The 24620-nt window shown below is 30.1% G+C and overlaps 1 protein-coding gene across 6 annotated transcripts in view; it reads left to right on the top strand.

The window, feature by feature from the left end:
• The window catches only part of LOC122501098, a 47511-nt gene extending 23182 nt beyond the window's left edge, over positions 1 to 24329 (top strand). For 3 of the 6 annotated variants that reach the window (XM_043610364.1, XM_043610366.1, XM_043610365.1), the window contains 4 exons: positions 4411 to 4520; positions 9893 to 9959; positions 15706 to 16093; positions 18306 to 24329. In XM_043610364.1, coding sequence (XP_043466299.1) covers positions 16049 to 16093; positions 18306 to 19337 — 1077 coding nt within the window. In that variant the 5' untranslated portion in view covers positions 4411 to 4520; positions 9893 to 9959; positions 15706 to 16048 and the 3' untranslated portion in view covers positions 19338 to 24329. Of the gene's footprint in view, positions 1 to 4410; positions 4521 to 4699; positions 7045 to 9892; positions 9960 to 15705; positions 16094 to 18305 lie in introns of those variants that run through there. The other 3 variants (XR_006301540.1, XR_006301542.1, XR_006301541.1) reach the window with 3 other exon arrangements.
• Positions 24330 to 24620: the final 291 nt, after the last annotated feature.

Raw genomic sequence — 24620 nt, 5'->3', positions numbered from 1 at the left:
TATCATTATGAATTATAATAATATTCTCACTGAAAACACAAAGGAACGACTATTTTCTATTTCCTAAGGATCGTTTTTAAATATTAGAAGATTAGAATGTAAGTTTTTAAATTTCCAGTACGCCCAAAAGGTGTTTAAAGCGCAATGGGAATTTTACATTTAATCAGATTTCTGTACTACTTTTGCAGTAAATTTATATACCAACGGCATAAATTCTTTCAACAATCCTGCGCGTAGAAAATATTTTCCCCTCGTATTCTAGAAGAAATTAAAAGTAGTCATTAAATTAAAAATTTGAAATAGAAATTAAAATTTTCGCACTGTACTCTCTTAATCGTGGTACAAAACAATTGATCGACGACCCTTTTTCATCTTTCGAAGAAAGATGGAATCGTAGAAAATGAATCATCCTGTAAGCAGCCAGCACCGGGTTGGTTGGGTGGGAGAGTTAACGGAGAGAAAGAGAATGTTTTAGACAGAGAGCGATGTATTATTCGAGCATGGGGCGTTACCATGACAACCCCTACCGTTTCTACCTCTCACTCGACATCTAGAAAAAGACAGTATGATAAAATGAAAGGGACAAAGGAAAAAAAGAGAGAGGGAATAAAGACAGTGAGATGAAAACAATAGATATGAGAGAGATATACATAGTTATCGATGTAGGTAGAGAGGATAGCTACAGAGAAAGAAGAAACTACACTGGAGAGAGAGAAAAGAGAGAGAAGAGAAAGATGGAATGAAACGTGGGCCAAGAGTGAATCGCCAGTGTAATCAACCCGCTGATCGTTTGTGAGGATAGAACCAAGTCAGAAGAAGACACATACAGTAGTATTTTTTACCATTCCGAAAAAGAGAGGGAGAGGGAGGAAGAAACAGAGAAAATTGCCTAACGCATACACCTAACCCTCTCTGAAAATCAAAAATATCAATTACATTATCCCTTTTGCACACATAGTTCACTAATAATTAATGATTTACGAAAATTATTAAAACAGGATTAGACACATTTCCAACATCGCTGAAATCCAAAAGCGAAATCCCACAGATACTAACTCTGCTTTTATAATTTTAAAACATACATGAACAGAACTACAATTTTTGAACAAAATTGAAAATTTTTATCATCATATTCACGAAAATGACAATAGATATATGAATTGTTAAACTAATAAAACATTTAAGCATGTTTAAAGCATTTGCTTAATTTTCTACAATTCAAAAGCCAATAACTTCACAATGTTAAATGATGAGAGGTTCACAAATAGGTCAATCGATGCGTTTTTAAGGCAAACTACAACAGGGTTACAGTGTAGTAAAAATTACATAAAACTTGTAATTAAAAATTGCCTATAAAAGCATGCTTTTTAAATTTTTGAAAAATCAGAAATAATCATTATAACCGTAAAAGCTGATCAAATATATAAATAATTAATGTGTTTGTAAGGTACATGCAAAATGAGGATTTGTTTACCAGAATTAACTACGTTTCCTAGTTATGAGAGGAACCGACTAGTCCTAGTCAGAGTAATAATGTCCACACACAGTTAACCTTTAAACTGCTGGAGCGGTCCGACAGACCGCCATCAAAATTTTCTTCTCTCGTAACTTTTTTTTAAAATTACAATAGAAACTTGAGCTCTTCAGTAGCTTATCATATTTTATAAAAATATGTTTATTTTTGTCTAAATGGACGATAAGAAAGGCAGTGACGACTGGAGCTATTACCTTTTGTTAAAATAGAAATATTGAAAGTTGAAACAGAAAATATATATTATAGTCGTCTGGTAGACCTTGTAAAACACTAAACGTGATTTTTTGGCTTTCTCTTTTTGATTTTGGATTGTACCTTCAATTTCACAAATGATTCTATAGTTCTTTTAACTATAAAAATAGTAGAATTAACTAGGATAAAAGTATTAGACGACAATAAAATTTCTTTACTTTTATGAAATTTTTGTACCTATAAATGTATGGTCTCTTCAATTTCTACACTGAGAGAAGAAAAGCACAGATTCTGAAATGGAAAAGTTCAGCATCTGTACTCCAATTGAACGCAGCAGCATTGCCACTGTGTGATAGGTGTCGTGCTAAAATGTGAAACGGATTTTGACTTTGGCTTGAGGTACAGATGTTGTACTTCAAATGCTACTGTTTAGAAGTACAGTATCTCTCGGTCACTATGAAACAGATCCTGTACTAATTAGTTCGTACCGCCGCCGCGCTGCTTGAGCATAGTATCTGAACTATGAATGACACCAACTGAATAAAATTAAGAACGGGCACTGACACGCATTTTACACGGCCGGTGTTTGTCACAGTACGGATTCTGTGCTTTTCTTCTCTCAGTGTAGGTTATGTGCGACCTACAGTTTTGCTCAATGAAAGCGATACTCGCGCACGATAGTGCGCCGCTTTTGTTTGGCGATAACTCTAGATCTCACATAACCAAGAAATTTCAGAGATCATCGAATAGTCTTAAGATGACTAAAAATATCGGATAATCGGGGTTCCACTGTATACCTGCTTGCCAAGAAGCATTCATTTTTAATTATTTATTTTTCCACTTAAGTATCTGAAATTCTGAGGACTAATTAGTCCTTTAAGGAACAGTATGTGGTAGATAAATTTAATACAAAAGAAAAATGTTAGTACCAGTAATACTGAGTATGAAAGATAATTACATATAATACAAACACATATTAATATAATTAAATAATAATCGTTAAAATTATGCCATTTAAGTTTCTACTATCATTAGCATGCAAACGTTCTCATAAGGTTCGGATTTGTTGAATTAACCTAGAAAAAAAGGAAATATTTTACTATGTTAAAATTAACTAGGTTCATAGTTAATAATACCAAAGAGATTTTTATGTGTGTACTTTTTGATTTTGACTAAATCCTAATAAGTTATACTTTTAAAAAGTCGAATTTTTATAAAATTGATACACAAGTAAATGTAGTTAGAAACAAGATAAGTATAGGTTAGTAGTTACTCTAACAAAGTAAATCTGTAATGTATTATTATAAACTGATGCATCATTGATGCTTTAATACAATTTTAGTACAGGTGCAAAATATGATTTGTAAAAGATCGAGGATAGTGTAAAATGTGTAATATTTGATTTACCTTAATCGGAATAATAGCAAATGAATAAGCAACTAGGAGGAATAAGTGAACGAATTGAGAAGTTTAGGGACATGGACGAAAGAATAGTGATTAGGTAGATTGTGAGGTACCGAGAGAAAGAGAAATACCGTGATTAGAAGTATGGAGTCAGGATTGTTATAGAATAAGGGAAATGGGGAAAGAATGTGGATAATTATTGGGACAAAGGCAAATATACAGTGGAACCTCGATTATTATCAGAACTAACCTAGGCAAGGCCGGGTTCGAATAATCGAAAGTTCGGATAATAGAGATTTAAATTTTTTTTATATAATTAAAGTAAAAAAATCGACAGTTGAATTATATATATTTCATTTAATCCATTTTTTAAATATACATAAGTATATATATATACGTAAATATATATTAATTCATAATAATATATTAATAAAACATAGAATCCAGAATTTTTAAAGATTTTTCTGGCATAAATTTCGTTATTTTCCTTTGAAATATTCGGGAGGCCAAAAAAAGTTCGGATAATAGAAGTTCGGATAAAATGATTTTTGGTTCGGATAATAGAGGGTTCGGATAACAGAGGTTCGAATAATCGAGGTTCCATAAGAATGGAATAATTATCGAAAGCAACATCGTTGGTTCAGAGAAACAAAAGAGCTAAGTGAGAAATTGAAGAAGGTTAGGAACATGCGTAAAAAAGCAAGGTAGACTAAGGTAGTTTCAAAAAAGAAGATTTTTATAGTGTATAAGAAAAGAGAAGAAAAAAATTTGGAGATAAGTTGGAGAAGGCAGAAGGAAAATAGTTAATTCAGATAATGGAAGGTATAGAAAAGTTTAAAAGAAGGAATAGAAAATATGTTAGGATGAATATTGAGAAGGATTTCAGGTGAGAAAAGATTGTTGTCAAGATAGTTTTCAAAATAGAAGTAATTGCTGTGGGTGAAAGAATATGAGTTCAAGGGTGGAAAAAGGAATAAATCACCAATATATTGTGTGGTAAATGGGGTAGTGTGGATGGTGTGTGAACAGATTTAAAAGTAGAGATGGATGTTGGAATAATGGTCAAATATATGGATGGGAATGAGGAAATAAATAGTACAATTTTTAATGAGCGTGTTTTAATAGAAACACATCCAATATATGAAAGACGAGATGGAAACCAAAGTCCATCTTTAAGTAAAGGGTATTTAAGTAAAGGGATAAGAATTGCAATTAGCTTAAGCAATTACGTTGATTTTAATTAATTGTAATAATTAATAAATTATTTTTGTTTGTTTCAGGTTCCTGTGCAACTTGTTATTTAAAAGGAACAATAATGTCTGATACATGTTGATCTCTATATGCTGTGGCTACTGAGATTTTCTCATTTAACATTACCTTCTCCTACTATGTAAGTATTTTTACAAAACTTGTTTTGTTTACTGCATTTATCACATTTTCATTTCTTAAACTTAGTTATTTTCTTTATAATACTAATTTTTTTTTTATTTTTGACTTATTAATAAATTTAATCGTACTAAAAATAGTACATGAAAAATTATTTAACATAAAATCAATATTATTGCATAGTCTATCTTCACATGGAGAGACTTTTTGGTCTGCTGTAGAAATTCGTGTTGGACAAGAATGTTACTACTAGTTTTGGTTCGCTACGTTCCAAATTTTTGCCGTGTGACTGTCCAAAAGCTACTGGCCTTCTACTGTTGTTATGCAGTTCACTAATTTTTTGTCAGTCAGACACCAAAATTTTTTCCGCCACAGTCCAAAGGTATATTTTTCTAGCTTACCGCCAAAATGCTCAGCAGCAGTTTATAGAAAGTTTGTTACAGAACTAAAGGTCTCTCAGTGCAGGAGAAGAAAATTATCATGAATCAGATACTCAGGTTTAAGACAATGTCAGTTACAGAACTATAATAAGTTAAATACAGCGAATGCAAAAAAAATTCGTAATACGAGTGTAATATGCGGCAACAAGGGGTAGATATTATAAACCACCGAAGAATGAATGTCTCAGAAACGTTATAAGGACAACTAAAAGACGTCTTTCATGCGTATACAATTTCTGGGCCAAAAATGACCAAAAGACATGTAAAAGTTATTCAAAAAGACTCAAAACAGACAGAAACTTACGACAATGAAGTTATTTGTCATCCAGAATGTGTCTTGTAAAGTATATATTATTTAACATGAATATGTTTATGATATAGAAATAATGCCTATATTTACTCTTTCTTTATAAAGTTATTTGTTATTAGACAAAACATAGTATTTTTCTAAGAATCCAAAATCTTCCGAGTGACAAGCAAATACGACTAAATTTCAAATTTTCGGCAGTCATATTAGATCTGCCATTTTAAGGTGGTTCAAAAAAAGTTTTTATAACGCTTACCCCTAATTATGTTTTATGGTGATGATATAATTTTTACATTCTTTTTTTTCAATATTATTCTATGGAAATTCTCATCATATTTTTATAGGGGACTAAAGAAAGTTGACAATTCATAGAATTTTTAAGACGATAAAATTAAAATTCTATTTGATCAAAATTATATAAATAGCCAAACAAACAACTCGGTGAAAGATATTGGCGCGAATTTCAAAAATAACTAGAACTGTGGCTAATAGATTATTTATTTGGCAAATTGTAATATCGATCAAATGAAATCTCGACATCTCAAGAATTATTCTATAAAATTATGAAAAAGAAAAATTCTTTTAAATGAAAATCTGGTGATAAAGAAATTCTGGCATTAACTCACACAGCACCAGAGTATTCCCAGAGAATAACACTGTAAGTTTCGTAACCCCAAACCTGTAAGCTGAGTGAATGTTGCTATAATTGGGGAAATGTCTGTATGTGAGAGAATTTTCAAGACAAAACTTGAGAGAATATTACAATGTAATATTAACTTATTAGATGCGCAATGTTATATCTTTGTTTCAATGACTCATGAGGCTGCGCAGTAAGTTCTAATCTTCTCAAATCTTAGGGTGGAGTCCCATGACAGCGTTTTGCGTTGCGTCGTAATGGGAGAAAAAAAGACGCAAATATACGTTTGCTGCATTCTCTCTCATTACAACGCAACGCAAAACGCTGCCATGGGACTGCGGCCTTACACATTTATCATGTGTTACTTTATGACAAATCAAATTCCATTCCCAAAAAACTTCTTTTAACTTTAATTAAAAGAATTTGTTTGATTTTTAAGATCTCTGATATCCGTCAAATAAAAATTCTGTAATACATTTTAGTGCTTATTCATGCGCCCTGAACAAAATTAGGGGGTTGGCGGCAGCTTTTAAAAAAAATTTACACTGTCTACCAGTCACACTTAAAAAATTTGCTGAACTAGGAAATTTTCTACATGGAAGCTTTTTATGTATATCCTAACGGTTTATACTGTGAATGATATGGAAATGTATGTGTACTCAGGTATAAAAATTCACATATTTAACATTGTATTATTTTTAATTTTTATAAAAATTAAAAATCACACTCAAGAAGTAATCTAGCTCAACTAAAAAAAGAAACGTTTTAGAAAAAAGTTCTAAAAGTATTTGAAATTCTGGTTAGAAATTGCTAGTAAATTTAACGAGAATTTTTCTAGTAAAAAAATTTCTGGGTATTTTTCACAACAGTGTATTCACATTGATTTTACCAAAAATTTTGTTTAAAAAAAGACCACGGGATAAACGCTTTGTGGGTTAACCAGAGTTTTCTAGTCTTATTAACCATAAATTTCTAGTTATTTTCACTAGAAATATTTTAACCAGACGCATCTAGTAACTTTAAGCAGAATTGTTTTTGAGTGCAATATCATTTGATAAAAGTTTTTCTTAATACAAGTTTGACGCCTGTTTTTTTATAGATTAAAGTAAATAATGAATTAAAATTTTTTATTACAAGTTTAAAATTAATGGATTAAAATATTAGAATATGAGAAAATAAGATTGTTTATTTATATTATAAGTTTATTGTATTTTTGTCTCAGCGTAATGTTGTTTAGGCATTCGTTTTCAGCAGTGTTGTTTGTAAAACGCAGTTTCTCTATTATCCTGGAACCTGTTTTCCTTCACAAGTCTGTACTCTTAGAGAGGGGGAGAGACGGCGTAGTGGGGAGAGGTAAACGTGAAAGGGAGAGAAGTTAACAGGAACAGAAACAACCATACATTGGAAGTTTCTTCTCTTTTTCTTTTATAGCCAATGCTATATTGCTACCGCTACTTTCAACCTAGCGCTAGCGCCTCATGTCAAACTAGAAAGTTGTCGCAGTTAACACTGAAGAAACAGTACGGTTTTACATCCTAAGAAACCTTTCGAATTTTCACTAGGAATTATTCTTTCAAATTTTAACTTTCTCAGAAATATTTTTTTTCGTACTTACAATATTCCTACATATATGCAACAATTCAGATTAAATAATTAAATTAATTTGTATCTTTGCATTGATATTGGCGAAATGAAAATTGTTTTCCTTTTCGATTATTTGCAAGAAGAAGCCAAAACTAATATTTTAAAAAAATATTATTTAATAATTTTTAAATACGGCGTTAATTTTCTTTTGTAATAAATAATAGTAGATCCTTATTTTTATAAGAAGAAAGTATCCAGAGGTATTTGTTACCTTTATGGCAACGGGTTTTCAACTGGTGAATGGAATGTACCACATTGAAAGTGGTTGAACATCGTTGTACAGATTCAAGAGGCAAAATCGCCAGAGAGCGTGGGTATCAGCACGGAACCGAGTCTACAATACATCGACATTCGACGCTCTGTTGCCACATTTCGAGGCCTTCTGCTATTCGCTGTCCCCTTCTTTCGCCCTGTCTCTCTTTTTCTCTCTCTTTCAACTTTGTAGCTACAATTTTTATTTACTTCATTATTTTTAATTTTTTTAGTTTCATATTCTTTTTAATAATAACGTTACCAAACTTTATTTTAGTACAAAATCCATTAGATTATTTTCAGAAAATATATAAAAATTAATAGAAGGCTAATGCTAAAAAAAGTATGCTTAGTAGCAATACTATTTTGCAATGTTGCAAGAAATAAGAACAGAATAGGAAAAAAATTATTTTTTTAATTATATAAAAGTTGAACTCAAAGAAATATTTTGAAATATACTTTATACAATTTAAAATTAATTTTTAGTGAAAAGTTGATTGCATATTCAAGCATACAATGTATAATACGTATAGTGAGAAACTTGTATGAGGTGATGAAGAATTTCTTGTATTTTATGCGAGAAAATTATTTTTATTGAATATTTTTCGTCTCACAGATTCTTACAAACATATTTCACAAACAAAATTATTATAGTCCATACCTATTTATTTGACGAAATAAAATTTTTGATAAAATCTACTCCGATTATTGTGAATGTTTATTATTATTTATGTTTACTTGTGGCGTTGTACTGATTACAGGTAAACCGCCACAATTTTGCTCTGGCGCTAGCAGCGCATATTATATGTAACTCTCTAAAAATATTTATTTGCGAAGCTAATGAAACATTTTGTACTTATTAAAATGGCCACATATGACAAAAAATTTAAAGCGAAAGTTGACTGAAGATTGAAAAAGATTTTAGTGCAAGTTTCACTGCAAATATTATTTTTTTATGGAGTAGTAATTAAAAATAAAGGACATGAATAAACAAATCCTAATAATAAATAATATTTGATATTTTTTATTAACAAATTTATACAAAACAACGCTAATTACGAATCTGAAATCAGATATGCAAATTCAAAATGGCAGATCCAATATGGCAGACAAAAATTTTGGGGTCGCTTATTACAAATATGATTTTTGATTTTCAAATTAAGGATCTACCCCGAAAACCTCAAAATGACAATTTTTAATTGAATTTGATTGATTTTTAATATTATCTTTTGTCGTATTGGATCCAACATTAATATTTAAATTATATGAAAATTTGACTTTGGATTTGTAATCAGCGTCTGCAAAACTCCCCGAGTGACAACTTTTAAGTAAATTTGATTGTGTTTTAATGTTTATTTTTTTCAAAATGAAGTCTTAGAAAATGGTTGCCGGAAGTGGTCCTTTCTGAAAGTTTGTCACACTTTTATTTTAACAATATTTAATGAATTTAGTTGAATTTTGTACAGCATGTTCCTTGAATGTGTAGTTCTTATGTCAACTAGGATTTATAAAATCTATTAATGTTTAAAAAAAAAATTATAAATAATTTAAGTTGCAAAATTATGGTCGAAAAATTCAAAATTTGTCTTATCTTGTGAGATGAAAGATTTTAGTACAGTATTTGTCCAACAGAAGCGCAGAAGCGATACCACCAACTAGTCTCCACTTTTTAACATTCCTTTTCAAGGATATAATGATGTTTGGACATGTTGATAAATGTATTAAAAGATTTCAGAATTTTTGAAAAATCGGTACATAATTAATAAATAATTTAGAATGTAAACTTTGTGACATTAAGATGTTACACTGAAAGACTTTGTGTTTCAAAATTTAATATGATCATTTCAAACAGGGGAAAATCGTTTTTCCCATTTTCAAATGAACCATATTAAAGTTTGAAATTAATTATATGAAATTTTGAAACAAAAATTCGCAAACAAATATATATTATATATTGAAATTAAAAAAGATTAATAAGAAAATGTCGAATATGAAATTTATATAAATTTATAAAAATCTATTAGATATGAAATGTTTTTAAAAATTTATGTTTATAAAACTGTCGCTATATAAAAGTGTTTTTATTACTGTTTCAGGTCAGTTCCAAAAAAAAGAAATATCAAGACTTCTTAATTCTGACACTTTTCTTCATTTAAAAAATATGTAAGTTGAATCACATTCATAACTATAAAATTTTTATTAATTAATGTATGTTTGAACCCTCTGCCTACGCTGACTTTATTCCTCCTCTAGAGCTGTAGTTAAAGTTATTTATTGCATTACTTTTAAATCATGTTTAGAAAATAATTTTAATTATGAAACTGATAAACTTCTAAATTTGAATGTTTTTGGGACGTTGGATTTTTAAAAATTTTATAATCAATTAGGTTTTGAAAAATTACTTCTAAAATAGCTGTAATGTATGCCTTAAAATAGTTTAAAATTATGAAATAAATAGTCTCTTCGCTACGAAAATAGTTATTAAATTGGGAAGGAGTTTTACATTCTTGAAAACATGATAAGTTTTGGTAGTCCTGGTCGCTTCTAATTGCAAGAGCATGATGGATCATGTTCTAAGGTTGAGTTTAAGTAGAAGGGAATAGAGGAAGGGACTTTGCGATTGCCAGCACTGCCAGCGAATACAATTTTACTTTAGACTTCGAACGGCGCGTCAACATCAAGTTAAAAATAACAATTCAGTCTGCGAACTAGTCGACATCGTCGTCGTCGTTGTGGTTCTTCTTCGCAACCTATAATCTCGTCGACAATGAATATAAATAATTTAATTGATTTATGATGTATGTACTGCAAGTAAAATCATTTTTGACCACACATTTCAAAGATGAAGATAAGACCCAAATTTAATGTCAAATTCAGATTTTATTCACTTTATCTCAATATTTACATAAACTTTCGAGATTAAGATTCTCATTTTAAAGTTGAATGTTGTTTACTATTTTTTAGTAAAGTAGTCATTCAATAAAAATTGTGTAAAATATTAATTAAGAATTTTTATCCATGAATATAATAGAGATAAAAAAATATATATAGCAATCAATTAAATTAATTATATATTAATCAAATGAAAAGAAATTTTTCAATCTTGACTGATTATCTCAGATAACATAATATTTTGTTACAAGTTTGCACTTCAAGCTTAAAGCAAACTTATTGTAAATAGATGTCCGCTTCGTGGGGATTTTGTTATGCAATTTGAGTAAAATTTACATTGTAAACTTCAAAGTTTAATCATTTGCTTAGTACTTTTTCTGCAGCATTTACACTTGGGCAAAAATTTTGCAGAAGTTCGTGGACTAAAAGAATTTTATTCATTCTTTTTATTTAAAACTTTTGTACTTCCTAGAATCTAGAAAATTTTGTGAAGAAAGTCTACTCGAAAAGCTGTAATTCTTTTAATGAAAACTAACGCTTTTCATCATTTTATTTTTTGACTTCAACAATGTTCCATTTTTAGGAAATTTGAAGGATTTTAAATAATCAGAATGTGTTACAGAATCTTTAGGAGTTCTCAACCAATTTGAATTGTTCATTAACTGACCCTTGCTTTTCATTGGATTGAGCTATATAACAAATTTGCCAGAAACTTTATATACTTGGGGATTTTTGGAGCCACTTATTAAGAATCCAGTGTTGGATTTTAAAACTTTTTTAGTTTCGGATCCAATATACCCAACGAATTTTTTTGAAAATAGTCTAGATTCACCTAAAGCTTGTAAATCGGAGGTTCTTGGGGTCGTTGATTACGAATACCGTGTTGGTTCTAAAGAATTCAAAATGGCGGATCCAATATGGCGGATGAATTGTTAAAAATCGTTCAGATTTACCTGAAACTTGAATTTTTTAATTTTTTAAAACAAGCACCGGATTCGTAATCATCGACGTTAAGAAACGTCCCAGTAAACGAAAACTAATTGAAATGAATTAAAAAGAATTCACAAAGAGCTTTCGTGAATCCCGCTTTGTGACAAATACGAATTGGAGCCATGATGCAATTTTCCTGAATTCGTGAAACTGTATTGAACTTCCGAACCTTCTATCCGTACCAATTCACTGGACAAGTTTTGAGCCTTTAATTTTTTTCAATTCGTTAGCACGAATTCAATGCATTCCTTGGCCATTTCTTTCGAATGCGAATTCGTTTGGACAAATTGGTACATATTGAATTAAATTCAATTGAATATACAAAGAGCTTGAGTGAATCCCGCTTTGTGACAAATACGAATTGGAGCCTACCAAAAATGTTAATTCGTTTCAATTCATTTGAATTAGTTTTTTTTTACTGGGGTTTGTCAAATTTTAGATGAGTGTTACCTACATTCTTTCTTATTGACAAAATAAAGAATTGTAATTTTTATTCAAATGTGACTTAATTTTTAAATATGCTAAAAATGATAATTTTTACTCTTTCACGAAGAAGAGTTTAAAATTTAATTTGCCTTTTTTCATTTAAAAAACGAAATATTGGAACTGGAGTATTGGTATTGGAGCTTTTGCTCCAATTGTTTCTCTGATTCGTCCTTAATAAGTCTGTTGCTGATCTCTTTTTTATCAATGAAGATTTTAAGAGGGAAGATCAATATAAAATAGGGAATTGTTTTGAGAAAGTAATTCCTTTGTATCCTACTCCTTGACAGATAAGTAGGGGAGACCGGGGCGTAATGGATCACTTTGCGCTGTTTTTTTATATAATAACTACATTATTTTCACATTACATAAAAGTTCACTACACAGAAATCTTATTCTAAAATCTCAGCTTTTCTTAAAAAAAAATGAACATATGAATATCATTCGTACTTTTTACTACAAAAGTTTTTTGGAGACAGTTCAAGCCCAGTAAACGAAAACTAATTGAAATGAATTAAGAAGAATTCACAAAGAGCTTTCGTGAATCCCGCTTTGTGACAAATACGAATTGGAGCCATGATGCAATTTTCCTGAATTCGTGAAACTGTATTGAAATTCCGAACCTTCTATCCGTACCAATTCACTGGACAAGTTTTGAGCCTTTAATTTTTTTTCAATTCGTTAGCACGAATTCAATGCATTCCTTGGCCATTTCTTTCGAATGCGAATTCGTTTGGACAAATTGGTACATATTGAATTAAATTCAATTGAATATACAAAGAGCTTGAGTGAATCCCGCTTTGTGACAAATACGAATTGGAGCCTACCAAAAATGTTAATTCGTTTCAATTCATTTGAATTAGTTTTTTTTTACTGGGAGGTGATGCAATTCGCCCCGGGCCTCGGCGTATTGGGTCATGGTGTGAAATTATTATTTATAAGTTCAAACATTGTTATATACTGTTAATTAAAGTTTGAATAGTAAATTTATAATAAGAAATATTCAAAACCAACGATATTAAATTAAAATTTTTGAGAAATTGTAAAATTGTAGCTAAATAAAAGATTTTTTAAAAATTTATTTTTAGGTTATTCTTTCTTTAAATGGTTATCTTAGGTTGCTTTTTATATAAAAAAATTAGTAAGAATATGAAAATAATTAAATTTTAAAGAAGTTAACAATTTTCCCGAATCAATCTACACAAATAAATTAAATATCTTAAATAAATCTCGATAAGCTCATGGGCTTTAATGTATCGACAGCACAGCTGCTCTAATACAGAAACCTGCTTAATTTGAAAAATATTTTCGAAATTAATTAATAATTTCAAAATTATCAAAGAACTCAGAAAAAACGGTAGCATGGTGGGATACGAGCCCACGACCTTTCTATTGCCGGTAGACTGCTCTGACCACTGAGCTACATGCACCCCGAGACTCTCCGAGTTCCTTGAAATATACTATCCCTTCCTACATTATTTAATGATAACGTAGGAAGGTTCTTAAAGATGGTAAGCCTAATTTTACAATTCATAGGCAATTATAATTGAAGGAAGTGAATTTATCATTCGGTGATTAAATATTAAATTTGAAGAAGTTAACAATTTTCCCGAATCAATCTACACAAATAAATTAAATATTTTAAATAAATCTCGATAAGCTCATGGGCTTCAATGTATCGACAGCACAGCTGCCCTAATACAGAAACCTGCTTAATTTGAATCACACCATGCTGTATCCCACCATGATACCGTTTTTTTCTGAGTTCTTTGATAATTTTGAAATTATTAATTAATTTCGAAAATATTTTTCAAATTAAGCAGGTTTCTGTATTAGGGCAGCTGTGCTGTCGATACATTGAAGCCCATGAGCTTATCGAGATTTATTTAAGATATTTAATTTATTTGTGTAGATTGATTCGGGAAAATTGTTGACTTCTTTAAAATTTAATATTTAATCACCGAATGATAAATTCACACCCTTCAATATGAAAATAAGTTTATTAAAATTAAAAATGTTTTCTCATGGTTTTTCTCTTATTGGCTCGCTACCACGCCCTGGCCAAACGGATCCAATACGCCTCAGTCGTAATTTCGAATATTTACCTATTTTTTAATCAATTTTATACTATTTTTTTAAAACAAAACTATATTTGACAATGATATAACTAAAAAATGAAACTACATACTGTGAAAAGTTACTTTCAAGTACATATATAAAAATTAGTTTTTCTGGGATTTTTTTACAATAAGAAATGAACAACAATGTAACTTCGATCAAACTTGCAGTACACCAAGTACATTAATTTCACAATAGAAGAACGAAATTATTTTAACTTATATCTTAGGAAGAAATAAAATTGGAATGATCTGTTCAACAACACAAATAAACAGTGGAAAAGTGTACCAAAGTACCCAAAATACAATCGGGAAAATTTACTTCTTTCTGATCCGTATTCTGTCAACCTATAAAAAAGATCAAAACACCCTGAAGAGCTAAGAGAAAATGTATTACAAACTATATTCCAAAGGCACAAATGTAGAGATTTTAGACATCTGTTGACAAAATCTAAAGCTATTCATTTCTTCTTCGTACGAAAATGACGTCTCATTTTTTACTGAGTAAATAACACATGGAAAGTAACGTCATTTTTACCCTTGGGCAAACACTGATGCCATTTTCATTCGGTTTTAAGGCCGAAGCAGAACAGAGTTGCGGACGCAAATGGGAATGCAAGTATGAGTCAGAAAATGACAGACTTATATCTCTATCCAATTTCCATGCTGAGATTGAAGTAAGCTTTCCATCTTTCTCATAGAAAATTTCTGTAAAATAACAATTTAGAAAATCTCAGACAATTATTTTGTTAATACTAATATAAAATTAGAATAAAAATTTCCGAAAAATATTAATTAGCCAATTGATCTCAGCTTTGACAGTCGTTCGTATTCCAGCATGCAGACTCTAGTGCTAAGCAATTTTTCATAGATTGATTCATATAATTTGTCTTTCTTTGAGAGAAATTTTGAAAATAATACGTCCCTGAAAATAGACGAATGACTTGTAAGTTTTATGGACTCGAAAATTTTCAACGATTACAAACTCTGAGAGAAATCACTGAATCTAATTTTAAGTAACCCGATTCTCTGCTTGATTATACATAACTAAAAAATCGTGTTTACTATTACTATACTTAAGGAAAATATTGTTTCGATATTTGATTTTAATATTTTCCAAGTAGACATCAAAATGATATTATTACATCTACTAATTAAAGCTAATTAGTAATATAATTATTATTGGACATAAAAGTTTTTGAATTAAAATATATTAAAGAAATAATAAACAGTATGAAAAATAAAAATTATTGCTGTATGTCTATGCAAATTGCTTTCAATACTATTTTAGTGAAGTTGTTACAGAAATTTCTTAGTTGAAACCAATTTTCATAAAAATCTAAAGACTCTTTGAAATCCATTGATTATTTAGAGAGTTGCGGAAAACCTATGAAATTTGTGAATAAATATTTATTTATTGTTTACAGTAATATAGAAGCCGTGCCATACCTATGCACTATCGTCACTAGATGGAGAATTTTGTGCAACTTTAAGCACTTTTGACAAACTTAAGAGCGTGCTTCTCTTTACAATTCTATCCAAGTTTAAACTGGTTCCACACATACTGTATGATGATGTTAAGAACGATAACAAAGGAGACTCCTCTCTCTTTAATAGCCTACGTACTTTGGTGTGCTAAGATCTTCATTAAAAGAAATAACCGAATACAACAGGCATAATTATGAATAATTCTGCCAAACTGTGTAACTAGGGACCTAGCATACGCTATTGGTATTTCAACCATTGCATATTGAAGTTCCACAAAACTGTATGATTGGAACAAAAGTTAAATTGCTGTTAAAGGATTGTGCATGGGTAAGATAACCAAATTGCATTTTTATTGTAAACAAAAATCTTATCTATAATTTTATTTCCCATAGAAACATGATAAAAATGATAAGAGTTGATCAACTCTAAAGCATTTACTTTTAAGAATCGCTTCTTTAGAGAAACACTTATCGTTGTACGAAAATTATATGATTTATAGACGTTTTACACTTATAATTTTTGTCACACGTAAGAAAAGTTGCGATGTTTTCAACGATTAAATGGTTTAACAATCATAAAATGCAAACCTTGCATTCGTAAGGGTTTAAACTAATCATATGTACTAATCTATGGCTGAGAAAATCAGGCCTTCGACCCATAGGTCGAAAAATACCCTGAGATTTCAAGTATAATTAGTGGAAATATTAAGAAAGAGGAAACAAGCTTTAACCAAATGATGAAAAAGTATACACGGAGAAAAAATTTAGGTTATACCAACCGGAGACCCCGGTTAAAACTACTTGACAGACACAAGCGTTAACATAACCTCTGATACCCAAGTAAGCACAATTTGACCGCCAGGCAGTTTTGGCTTGGCTCCCTCAAGTAGTGTATTAGTAGTAAATTGACTGAGAAAAACTGTAGACGCTACTGGAGAGCCAAATCAAAACTAGTCATAACTACTTGACTTCATAAAATTAGCATGACGACTCAAAAGAAAGCAGTTACAACTTTTTTTTTCTCTCCGTGTAAAGACATTGTTAAGTAACATTGTTAAGCTACTGTATTAAATAACGGTTTTGTTCATTTTAAATGTTTTTGAATTTCCAAAACAGCCACATTTTTTGCAAAGAAGGCTAATTTTCTTAAAATTAATTATCGGATCATTTGTTGGCGAAATTTCATTTGATAAGAAACACGAAAATCAACTTCAACCCTTTGAATAGAGTTGGTTATCTAAAAGAAGGTGATTCAAATCTGTATGTATTTTCAAATCCAGAGTCCTTATAAGAAATCTTCCACTAAACGGAGACTGCTGCTCCTTTTCTTGAATTCCAACATGTCTCGAAATCCACATGAATTAACTTCACCTAGTTTTACTCGTTGGTTATCATCGTGCAGTATTTTAATTTCTTGAATGATAGAAGTTTTATATTCTAAAATGGACTTTAATAGCTATTAGAATATTTTTCAGATTAAAAGTGATGTCGAATTGAGTCATCAGATTATGAGAGGATTATGAGAGGATTGCCAGATTTCTGGAGATTTTACTTATTAAGGGGTAGAAGTCAAAGTAAAAATAAAATAACTGATTTTATATTGGATATCGCTAAATGGAATACTTAAAACGATATGACTGCCCCGTAGTGCACGAGTCAAAGAAAAGCCTAAGCAGATATAAGTGCTTTTAAGATTCTTATCCACAAGATGCTGTTCTAGAAAACTCGGGCATTTTATGAGAGCTGTATTAAAAAATCCGTGACTGAGTTAGAAGAGCTTTCGTTTACAGTTTGATTGTATCAAAATAAGAAAGTTAATTTTTCCACCATCTGTAAAACACTTTTGTCCGAAAAACATGCATTTTCTGGGTCAACCTGTTCCGAACTGAAGGTATACATTCTTAAATGTGTTTGTCCACCAGTAGTTTTACTAATTGTTAAGTCTATCAGATTTGATAATTGTGGTATTTATGTGATAGAGCTAGAGAAGTTTTTGCTCAATGTGCATAACAAAATATGGGATTTGCTTAAGGCTTTATGCTGCGTCAAAAATCAGCATATCATCGACGTATTATCGTTTCAACTAAAAGTCAGTCCTTCTAATCTTATTGTCTTCTGTTAATACACTTAAAAAGACAAAAGAAATTTTATTTTCTGAGACCATTCAACAGTATGACGATCTTTCACTAAAAATCTGTCACTAAGTTGTCTCAACAGTAGAAATCTTTTCTTATATTGTTATAAAAAGTTTACATCATCAAATCTACGTTAATCTGAACGTTGGACTAACTAACTCTGAAATCAGATTCTTGAGCTTTACTAGTTTTGACATAGATATTAATTCGTTTGCAAGACCAAAGTCTATCCCGAAATTACTACTGCAGCTAACTTGAACATTTAGTCAGTATTTATTTTAAGACCGAAAGAATTTTTTTCTTACTACACAGTAAATTCTGAAAATTGAATTATGTTGATTAAATAATGAATTAGGAAACGAACTGAATATGCGTTATTAAATATTTTCTTATTTTATGTTTCAGAGTTGTGCAATGATGGGTTTGCAGGCCACGTCAGGAAAACGTAAATTGGAAGCAGGTGTGGTCTGTATGGAATTTGATATGGATGTCGGTGAGAACCCTTCAAAATTTAGCAGAGTTGATGGGAGCTGGTGGGCAATGGATGAAAACTACTCATCTCATTTGAGTCAAACGACGACGCCCTCGTATTATGAAATGGACTCACCATTACCCTGTTTACAAACTGGACTTTGTCCGTCAACAAGTCCAACACCCCCGGCTCAATTGCACCATTCTCAGCACTACTATCAACGTGGTCTTGGAAACAATGGTTACAATCAACTGTCAAGGCCGACAATACAATGGGCACAGCCCCACAATTATGAACCTCCAATGATTAGGCGAGAAGAAAACGGTAAGAGTTATCTAGAGCTTGGCTCCAGTTATCGCGCAAATGAAAGATGCTGTGAAGGATCGAGGTCCAGTTGGTGTCGAAGAGGACGAACATGCTACAGACAAAGAAGGCTAGCTGTCCTCAACATTTCCATGTGCAAACTAGCGAGATACCGTCAATTCCCAGATCCAAGTTTACATCGATCTGTGCTCATTTGCAATACTTTGAGGCATTTAGAGAAAGAAATGGAGAGGGATCGAAGTCCACCTCCAATGGAACCTGTTGTTTCGACACCAATTGCTCAACTCCAAAGCACTGAGCAAGGAAGGCTTACGCCTTTTCCCGTACCTCCAATCTCTTCAACAGAGACCGACGCGGACTCGGGCATTGGTGACAGTGAGGACAGTCGGTCGATCAATTGGGGTAGCGTCTTATCTCTATCAAGTCAATCGCCTCTAGATCCTCTAAATAATAACGAGCTTTTAGATGTCGATATAGGTCCAGATCTGGAATTAGACTTAATTCCAGGTTGGAAACTCACACCTCTCTCGGCAGATGACATCCTCAGGAATACCAACGCCCAAGAACACCATGTGATTTCCAATGTTTCGATAGGCAGCACGAGTAGTAACTACGAATCGCTCATGTGCGTAGGATCATAGCCTCCGATACCAACTTTGCTAAGTGGTCATTGATTTAAATCCTCTAGCGCATCAGAGCATATAAAAGATTTTTAGTGCTAATGACGACCGTCCGCTGCTTCGGTATGCGTATCGATGCAGAGCAACCCTAATACACTAAATATTTATGCAACATTGCATTCTTATTTTTTGAAGTTGTTTCAAAAATGAATGTGCAATGATCGGTGCTATTAGGGAAGAGTTATCTGCTAACATAATCTGTCTATTGTTATGGTAACTTAAAAAAACATTTATGATACAAATTGTCACATATATGATGCACAGATTTTGGGGAAATGGTGCTATTTACGTCCGACCTGCTGCTCTTTTTTTAAGTGTATCAGTAACAATTCCTGGAGAGATTGATATTTTAGTAACAAAAATCCAAGTAAAGTAAACCACCAATTGGTGGTTGTTCATCTAACTTGTCACTTATTCAATATAATTGAAAGATTCTTTGAAGCAGAAACTTATCATTAGTTAGTTTAAATAATAATCCATAAACAGATTTAGGATATATTGGGCGCTTTTCATAATGAATTTTGTTGTCTCTCTTTATAAGTTAGGGATTATTTGTGACGCGCTCCCAAGAAGGGTACCTAAGAAGCAAAGAAATTTAGGCTGTGTTTATAATTTTTCGACTTAAAATACAGGAAGAGAATCAATTACTATTATCAATTTTTGATGTCCAAATTACTTCCAAAGTATTCAATGAAAACTTCTTTTGATTTATATGAATAATTAGAAACGTAACCTAAAATTTTTTTCTTTCTTAGGTACCTTTCTTGGGAGCACGTATTCCATCTGTAAAATTAAAAATTTATTAATACTTTCATCTATCCTCATCATTTGTCATTACAACACTCAATAGGGAGTTTTCATCAAAAAATTTTTTTATTTAAATCGATAGATTAGGTCTGATTTATATAACAAATTTTTTTTCTAATAATTTTTTAATGAAAAATAAGCGTATAAATAAATAAAAACAGTTTGCATAATTTGAAAATAACGAAAACGGTCCGGAAATAACCGAGTTCTACCGAAGGGACTGTGACGTCAGAGGTACTTATAGTTGTCTATGTTGCCATGAATTCTTCATGTAAAACATTAATTTTTTCTCAATATTTTTATACTATGAAGAAAAACAAAAGATATAAGACGTGTTTTATGTCGTTGTAAACCAAATTTTTCTGCTGTCAAGATCATTTTAATTTATATAATTACATTGCAAGAATTTTAAATTACACTAGTTATAAATTATATTTTGAGATATGCAAGAGTAAATAAAAATTTCTAATATTATTGTATATAATGTAAAATTGAGTAGTCAACATAACCTAAAAATAAAATAATAAATCGATATTTTAGGCAAATTCGATGGATCTGCTTTTTCAAATCCCGGGTCTAATATACAAGGGATTTTTTGATAAAAAAATAAATCGATACCTCAGTGTGATACAGTCCTATCTTCTGGTAATACTTAAAACTGTCTCATCTCGAGGTGACGTTTTCTACCGTGCTATCTCAAAATTTGACAGATTGTGGTGTCAATAAAAAAAATAAATTACGGTACTAAAAATAATTATTACATTCAAAACAATTATTTTTTCATATTTTAAGAGAGACTTTTTATTATAATATATAAAAATTTAGTATGAATTAATAAAATTTAACCACTTAAATGCATTTATACAAAACAGCTAATACATTAACCCTACTTTTTGACAGCACGATACAAAGCATCACCTGAAGGTAGGATTGTTCTAAATATTACCAGAAGATAGGACTGTATCATACTGAAGTATAGAAATCATTTATTTTCACTTTAAATAAAATAAAATAATTTTAAAACAATCGTAAACAAAGATCATGCATGGATCATGCAGCAGAAGACGCGCGAGAATAAGCACCCGTGACGTCACGTTTCAGTAACCAATAAAAATTGTTTTCTTTCAGCATGGATATTTTCAAAAATTTTACAATTTCAATTTAATTTTTTAATGTGTAAACTTAAAAAAAATTAAAAACTTTCAACGCTAATATATTTTAAAATATCTATATTTACTATTTCTTAAAAAAAAACTTGAAATTTTTTTGATGCAAACTCCCTATTGATAAGTTTCTGCCCTTTCAGAAATTATTTCAGAATTATTACTCTTATCTAAACTGTGCATAGAGATGGCTACATGTCACTGATCTCTTCGCGATTCAGAAGTCGCTTGTGAATATCGACATCCCTAGGCAATGAAGGCTTAGATAATTTTCTATTCTTTACAATATTTAATGTTGAACAGTTACTGATGCGTTTCAATAAAAGAGCAACTTTATTTAACACAAACATTTGTCCATCTATGAGAAAACGACTTACTTTGTTTTTTATAGCACAATATTTAAATTAAAGTTAACAGTAAGTTTATCTTAAAAAATATGTAAGTATGTTGCAAGTTTTTCAAAACAAGTTATAAATAATGCCGATGAATAAAACGAAACAAAACGAATATAACAAAAAGTAAATAAAAATAAAAGAAACTAGTGCCGGGAAAATTGAAGGTTTTTTCTACTAATTTTTTATATGTACTGAAAATAACAAGTTTCCATCAAACTTAAATTTTTGAAAAAAAATTCATTTCAAATTTTTAAACGTTCTGTATTTATAACTTATGTCAAAATATTGTGCTATTCGAATGATAATTGTATCTGAGTCATGTCTGAGTGATTATTTTCAAAGTGTTTAGTTAGAAAACACAGAAATTTCTTATGTAGCTTAAAATATGTTAAAATAGTATTATTATTTTATTATTATAATAATTATTATATATTATTAACAGTTACCTGCATTGCAAAAAGTATCAATTAAATTGGCAAAATACTTTTCGGATTCTACTTATCTATGGTATTATAGCTTTATGAGAGCAATTTTGTTTTATGTACTCTGAAGGTTTCTGTTTTGTATTAATTTTTTTAATCTTTATTTTGAAGAAAAATTGTAAATTTGGTTATTGACAGTAATATTGATTTAAAACTAAATTACAGCGCCAAATTTCAACTATATTTTTTAAATGTAAATTCTTTATTATAATTTAATGTAAGTCAAAATTCTGTATTTTCGGAGAGAAGAAAAGTTTAGTAAACTTAAAAATATGATCGGTCGACCCTTGTTATTTAGTGAGTAACTCTTGTTTCTACTTCTACAAGTCTTATGCTCTTTAATCTTTTACGATATTTTGTTGTAGAATGTTCTTTTTTATTGTAAATTTTGAATTTTTGTATAATACACTTGAGTTGTTATAGTAAAAAACTTCAAGTTTTACTGTTTCGAACTGGGTAACTTGAATACATATATTTTGTATGATTAAAACGATTATTTACTGTGCAGGATTTATTATGAAAACGGCCACTAGGACAATCTTAAGTATGGAATGGTTTTTATTTTACAATTTTATTTTATACAATTTTTTTATGTTAAACAAAAAAATTATTTTCACTAATCTTGAATAGTTTCCTTCAGTGTGTCGCAAAATTTGACAGAGTTAGACTTGAAAAAGTTGTAAATGAGATTATTCAGTAAGTAATTAATAAAAGTTGTTGATTTATCAAATGACTTAAAAATGTCAAAATGTCGTTGCGCTGGCATTTGGATTTGTTTTCATCTTTCGACAATTTTTATATTTCACACTTTTTTTGTACTTAATCTTTTCATATTCTATGTGTACATGTGAGCAAGATTTGATTTAGTTTCTTATAGGTAGATGGAAGTACAAAGTTTAAGTATTTAATGATAATTTTCTGCAGGATCTTAGTCAACAGATTGATAACCGATGTTAAATATAATTATGTTATTTCTTTTAGATTTACCGAAAAAAATCTTCTTTCTATAAATCTCTAATTGTCGCTACTCCTCGGTTTATTTGTGTGAAATTATTAACTATTTTTTAAGATCCTGTAGAGAAAATTATCATTAAAGTAATATAAGCTACTTTATATAAAAAGTAACAACAATATTTGAAAATAAGCATATGGACAGATTTCAGATAATTTGCATTAAATGTTCTTATTCTGCGTTTCTACCATTCTCACTCTAGATGCAATTTCATTCTAAATTATGACCATCAAAGTGAGTCATTTTGTTAACCCAGTTGAAAATACTTTTACAGGAAACTTAAAGGATCAAACGATTTACTATTTTTTTGCACAATTATAAGATTACATGAAAATTTACTATTGTTTGTAAAATTCTACGCTCAGTAAAACTCATTTTTTTACCAGCTATTATGGATTTCTGTAAGTGAATTTTTAACTGTGGATGGCAAAACTTATGCAATAATGAAATTTATTGCGAATTTAGAGTGTATTCAATTTTACCAGCAAACTTTAATAATTTGGTAGAATTTACAATTGAATTTAGATACATTTTCTTGGCGTGAATGTAAATAAACAGTATATTTTTTCTCTTTCTTGAAAGATTCATTAAATTTATGTTATTTTCTACCAAAATAAAATGGCACAATAATTGCCTAACTTACGCAAAGTTTTGATGCACTCTAAAATATATATTATGTGAAAAACTGTTAGTCTTGCAATACTTTCGAATAAATGAATGAACTTGACTGATTACTTAAAAAACAACTTAAAAAGATTAAATGTAAATAAATTTACCATAAGTAGATTACCTTTATCGACACACGGTCATTCACATAACATTGACATAAAAAAAAATTCGAAATATTTATAGCGCATGCGCAAAGTTCTCAATTGTACAGTATTGCGTTTTTAAAATACAAAAAAGTGAAACAATTACACATGGAATAAGTACTTGATGTAAATAGATATAATAAGTAATTATAATTCATACAAGAAGAAATATATGAACAAAATGGATGTTTTATATACTTATGTTTTATCATTTTAATAACGTTACGTAAGCAATGTAAATTTTAAATGACGCAATGAAATATATGTCTGTAAAAAATGAAAGACATGCATTAAGTTAGCCCAGTGAGTACAGAATTATCTTTGCTTTTTCAAATATCCCAAAATATCCATAAAAAATCTTATTCTTTGCATTTGGACAGTAAATTTTTGAATTTCGCCAGGAAAATAATGAGCCATTAAAATTAAGGAACACCTATGAAAAGAATGACATGCTTGTACTTTAATTTTGTACATGGCATTTCTTCTTGTAGCATGTACGAGTGTATGTGTTTAAAGAATGTGTGTTAGTCATAAAAACCGTTGTTAATTTTCTTCCAAGTAGTAGCCTCGCTT

This window comes from Leptopilina heterotoma, unplaced genomic scaffold (assembly GCF_015476425.1).
Source record: "Leptopilina heterotoma isolate Lh14 unplaced genomic scaffold, ASM1547642v1 Lhet_201, whole genome shotgun sequence".
Taxonomy (NCBI): Eukaryota; Metazoa; Arthropoda; class Insecta; order Hymenoptera; family Figitidae; genus Leptopilina; species Leptopilina heterotoma.
The sequence above is the reverse complement of the archived record's forward strand: the minus strand, read 5'-3'. Positions and strand labels throughout refer to the sequence as shown.